This window comes from Limulus polyphemus, unplaced genomic scaffold (genome assembly GCF_000517525.1).
Source record: "Limulus polyphemus unplaced genomic scaffold, Limulus_polyphemus-2.1.2 Scaffold3959, whole genome shotgun sequence".
Taxonomy (NCBI): Eukaryota; Metazoa; Arthropoda; class Merostomata; order Xiphosura; family Limulidae; genus Limulus; species Limulus polyphemus.
In genome coordinates this window covers 48033-53986 of record NW_013669569.1, presented here as the reverse complement: position 1 = coordinate 53986, position 5954 = coordinate 48033, and the positions used below count along the sequence as shown (strand labels likewise).

At 31.1% G+C, this 5954-nt stretch overlaps 1 protein-coding gene across 1 annotated transcript in view; it reads left to right on the top strand.

Moving 5' to 3' along the window:
- The first annotated feature begins 296 nt into the window (after window positions 1-296).
- The window catches only part of LOC106470355 (heat shock factor protein 1-like), a 22357-nt gene continuing 16699 nt past the window's right edge, over window positions 297-5954 (top strand). Inside the window, exons 1-3 of the mRNA XM_022398964.1 lie at window positions 297-308; window positions 1323-1431; window positions 5184-5308. Coding sequence (XP_022254672.1) covers window positions 297-308; window positions 1323-1431; window positions 5184-5308 — 246 coding nt within the window. The remainder of the gene's footprint in view (window positions 309-1322; window positions 1432-5183; window positions 5309-5954) is intronic.

Here is a 5954-nt window from a genome sequence, read left to right as displayed (position 1 = left end):
AAAAAAATAAATTTTTTTGGTAGTCAGTGACCTGTGTTTGAGATTTACTGTAATGAAATGTACTATGCAGATGGTTTTCACGAACTCGGTTTTACTTAAATTATAAAATGTATTATTTTGAACCTTTTGTTGTGTTTTCTGAAGTGGAACTGGGGTTTGGCGTTTGATCAGAAAAACCTGTTAATTACAGTTGGATATTTTATTTAGTATTCATTTTTTGTTTTTTTTGTAACTGCTTACATTGAATTTTACTTAAATTAAAGCAACATACAGAGGCTTAAAAGATAGTTTTGAAAATGTCGGCTAATGTAAGGATATTAATGGTATTTAATACGTTTTTTGATTAGTCAAAAAATATGTGATCATTTGACTCATCATATAACATTATTTGATCAGTCAATTTACTGCTTTGTCAACCCTGAATCACAGATACAAAAGAGTAAGTTATGTTTATCACGATTGGTTTTATTTAAAAATACATAAGCTCTATGGCTGTTTTTTTATAAAACTAAATTTTACACAAATATATGAAAATTCGAATCAACTTACTTGTCATACTGGTATTTTTTCTAAGTCTTGTGTCAGACTTACTGCATGTAAAAAAAAATGCTCTTTTGGGCAGTATCTCTGCAGATGTTACAGGAAACTGTGAATAAGCAAAGGCTATGTTTCAAACATGACTGCTTTGGTTCCTTGTGATTGCCAGGGTTATATTTTTGGTTTTTGCTGTTTGTATGCTTTTATTTTGTGTCCTATTGGCTTTACTGATTGTGCTTTTTTTTTTTTTTCTCTCTGACTGGATATCATGGTTGTCAACCGGTTTTCAGAAAGGTTACCCTAATTGAGATACTAGTAGTCTAGTAGACTTGGAACATATCGATATGTATTGCTTCTATATAGAAATTAGTTTCTGGCAATCAGAGTATTGGCAATCATATGTAAGCTGATTTTCATTTGCTGGTTTGAAATAAAGCAGTCTCCATTACTGGTACACCATGTGCATTTGAAAGAAAAAAATTAGGAATTTAAACTTAAAACTAATGTGTTTTCTAACACTTTGGCAAACTAGCCATAACTTAAGTTTAGCCACAAAGAAAATATTTTTTATGGACAGCAGCTATTAGAAACGTAATGTAGCTACTTAAAACTTTGAAAAATGTTTAATACATGGATACATATTTTTATTTTTTAATAGAGTGATAAGTAGTATTTAATTACAATACAAATTACATATAAAAATTAAGTGAACTCGTGATACATATTTTGGGTAGTGACGACAATGCAGAAAAAGAAGACTTATTATTATTCAATAATTTTTGCAGGATGGAAGAAGCTTTATCATCTCCAACCAGGCAAAGTTTGCAAAAGATTTGTTACCAAAGTATTTTAAACATAATAATATGTCAAGCTTTGTAAGACAGCTGAATTTGTGTAAGTAAACATAAATGTTTATTTCTGGTATAGGTATGCATTTCAGGATTTTATATCTAAAAAATGTTAGTATTGGTTTTTATGTTTTTTATTTAAAGTGAACTGTTTTTTTATTATTAATTTTAAAAGAAATATTAAGTTATTTAAAATATGGAAGTTACATGTAGTTTTTCATAGAATATTTTTCTTTGTTTTAATTTCACCAGACAGTTAACGTGTACAGTATGTGAAATAATTATGTGATTGGTCACTATTATTATTTTGTGGTTAAAACTGTTGGCCAAACATGGTTTTATAGTGATAAAAATGTAGATATGACCAGTTTATAGATGAATGAATTTCTGAGAGTAATATGTGGTGACTTCTTGAATGTTTTGAATGACAACTATGTATTTTATAACACATTCTGATTATAGACAATAAGTATTAGGTGTTTAACTCCTGATCATAGTCTGAATTATGCATGGTTTTATGTACAACAACAATCACCAATCTGAGTTTGGACAGAAAGAAGAGACTAATTTTGTAAAAATAAAAACCACTAGTTGCAAAACATTGGCAGTGAATATTTTTTGCTTGTATCCTTTCCACTTTCCGTTCTATAGGTACCAATAACTTAATGGATGCTGCTAGTCAGATTTTTACCTTTTAAAATCTGTAATTTTTGGTCTCTCTACCTAGAGCTGAGATATTTAATTAGTTACCTCTAAGCAGTGATTGCATCAATTAGTGTCACACAAACTAACTGATTTATTTGAAGTCAGTGTTTCTGTTTATCATAACAACTGATTAATCTCAACTACCATTACATTGATTGTCATGAAAATAATCAATTACTAGAAGTTATGGTTTGGAATAACAATTTTTGATTATTTCAACCATTCAGTTAACTCAAATATTGTTATTATGTTTGTTTTTAAGCACAAACCTACACATTAGACTATCTGTGCTCTTCCCAATTTTAGCCTTATAAGTAGTTTTACTTCAAGCTCGTTCACCTTTGGTGAATCGAGGATGTGAAGTTCAATTCCCATCCCTCCCTCAATTTGTTTAACAGAACTACTAAGGCTATTTGCTACCTTCACTAATTACTGACTGTTGATTGTAGGGAAGGCAACTGGCTGGCAGGACTCTCAGTCAACATTTTATTTTTTGAACTGTTGACCAGAGATAAAGCAACTGCCTGGCAGAACTCATCACAGGCCTTGATTCTTTGGATGTACCATTGTATTAATCAATTAATCAAGTTTTGTTGACTAATATGGGTGTAACTTGATTAGCAAATACTATTAATTGCCCAGACCAACTTTACTAACAACTGTTGTAACAAAAGTTTTTAAACGTCAGCTGTCCACTCTGAAATGAAACATCAATGGTGCAATGAAGTTTTTCTATATTATATTAGGGAAGTATACATTTTATGTAAACATTCATGCTTTGTAAACCCATTCATCCACTCTAATCATTACCAAAGCTTTTACGGTTTTCCTGTGTGCACTGTAAATAAAAGGTTTTGTTAATACACTCCTTTGACTAACTGAAAACTGAAATTTTACTGAAAGTGTAATTTGATAGAAAATAGTTACATAGGAGAAGGGTTCAGGATCATAACTTTTTTTATCTGTATTCTCTCTTTAGAAACTAAGTTTCAACGTATAGATGAGAATTTGCTGTATATAGACAGATGTAGAAACAAAGAAATTAATTTTTTTTTACCTGGTATAAACATGTGTTGGACGTTATTACTTCAAACCTTTTTACTTTGTTTTGAGGTTTGAATAAAAACAATCACTTACTTCACTGATACTATCATAATGTGATTTTTGCATGAACTGGTGTGAAAATGAATTTGATTCATTTTTATGCTTCCATAAAGATTTTTGTTTTTTCACACCTGTTATAAGCTGTCAACACACAGAGATTTATGTTTTTTCACACCTGTTATAAGCTGTCACATAAAAAAACATTTCACACCTGCTGTAAGTTGTCACATAAAGATTTGTTTTTCACACGTGTTATAAGCTGTCAACACATAAAGACTTGTGTTTTTTCACACCTGTTATAAGTTCTCAACACATAAAGATTTGTGTTTTTCACAGCTGTTATAAGCTGTCACATAAAAAAAATTTCACACCTGCTGTAAGTTGTCACATAAAGATTTGTTTTTCACACCTGTTATATGCTGTCAAGATGTAACCTTGGTAAGTTTCAACATAGCCAAAATTGAGTAATGAAGAAAAATTAGTTAAGAGTTAAGAAGTGACAAAAAAAAGTAATTATTACTTTACCTAATCTAAAGTAAACAAAACTTAATACTATATTGCTCAAAAGAAATTTGTTGAAAGAACAGGAAAATTTTTTTGGAACTAGGAGTTTACTTATATCTTTATGACAGTGGTGGTTGATGTCATTCTAAGAACTTGTACTTCAAGTTAGTCCTAAGTATTCCCAGAAATAGATGCAGAAATACAAAATCTATTTAGTGTTAGAATAATCGTTATAGCTTATTGGAGGCAGTTGCAAGAAAGACTGTTATTTCATGTGTGAAAGAAGGACTAAGATGACTGATTAAAGAAAGACTGGTCATTTTGGAAACCCTGGAAGAGTTTGTGTGAAACGATATATCCATGAGAAGTTTAAGTGAAACTGTGAAACACTGGTGGTCTGCAATGGAAGGCAGCATTTTTATACTTCAGGGGTGGGAGATATTGCTAATTTGATGAAGAGGGAGCAGCATTGTGGTTCATCATGTAATATCCAGTTTACAGTGTTGAATGATCCAAAACATACTACCTTGCTAGACAAAAGAAATTATTCAATTTGCTGTAAGAAAAACAAACAGTGAAGTCTAACTTTTATATAACTGTATTGTTCAGTTTTCAATTTAATTTTTTTCTTTGGGATATAAAACTAAGAAATTTAATGTCCTTCATAACAGAAGAGCATTTTTAAATAAGAAAGAGTGGTCCAGATGAAAAGCATTTAGCCAAATAATAATTTTTCATTGTAGTGATTTTAATTTTATGTAGACTTTTTATTTATTGGTCTAATTTTTAACAAATATGACTAAAATATAAAAATTAAGAAGTTAAATGAAAAAGATGACAAACAAATTTCACCTCAAGTAATCCATCAGTTGACAGATGTTGTGTGATATAACCTGAATATTTTTTACCCTAAACTCTCCACACTCCCACTGGCTGATTTTTTTTTTTTTTGCTGTTCATGGTAGTTAGACTTGTTTCCAAGAGCAGTAAAACAATTAAATAAAAACAGATGTGTTGGCTAAATAATTGTAATTTTCTGCAGTCTTTCTAGAAAGAAAAAGGTAATTTAAAATTATTTTATATTTTATTTGTAGTAATTATAAGATCAGTTAAATGGACCCAGCTTGTATAGCATTAAAGTAGAGAAAATATACACAGTTTTACAAACACTATAACTTATAAAGTTCTTGAATTTTGAAAACTTTAAGATTAAAACAAATAATTTTATTCTTAATATGAAAATCACCTTGCACTCAGACTAGTCAAAGCTAGAGTCAGACTGACCAACTTCAGAGACAATTCTTTAGTAGAAATACTTTATTTAAAATTTTGATTTTTAGTTTACAACATTTCGGAAATGTTTACCTAATTCTTACAAAATTTCTTGAAGATCCACTAAAAGTAAATTTAGAATTATAGTAAACATTAATTCCAGTCACGTAGGGTTAATACTTGTTCTGTATTGATACTTTCATTATTCCACAGATGGGTTTAGAAAGAGATCAAACCTGGAACATGGTAGCATGCAGGGAGAAAATGATGTTTTGGAATTCTATCATTGCTTCTTTCTCAAGGATCAAGAAGGATTATTGGAAAAGATTAAAAGAAAGGTACGATATGCACCTAGAAAGATTACTTTGATTAATTAAGATCTTACATTTTTTTGCAGTGTTTTACTAACTAACAATTTTGAAGCTAATCACAAGAATGATTAGCATGCCAAAAAAATTTAGAGATCTTATCTCTGTACTAGTTATTTTGAAAACATCTGAGTAATATTTGAACTATTATAAGCTGAATCATACTTCAGAATGGGAAGATATTGGCACTGGCTCTAAACTTTCTGAGTAATAAATTTGTTGGGACAAAGCAAATACGAGGCCTGTGAGAAAAGTATCCGACCTTTGGCCGGGGAATAAAAACTGGCATACCTGGAGCGTTGGAAACCTAATCAACCTCAAAGTAGTCTCCTTGGGACTCCACACACTTCTCCCAGTGGTGCCGCCATTGTTGGAAGCATTCCGAGAAAGCCTCTTTCGAAATGAAGTTTAGCTCGACTGTCGTTGCAGCCATAATGTCCTCTCTTGTCTGAAATGGCCTCTTGTGTTTGGGGAACAGCCAGAAGTCGCAAGGAGCCATATCAGGAGAGTAAGGAGCCTGTTGAACCACAGGAGTCTGGTTTTTCGGCAACAAAGTCTGAATCAAGTGCGAGGAATGTGCTGGTGCATTTGTCGTGATGGAGGCGCCAATTTCCTG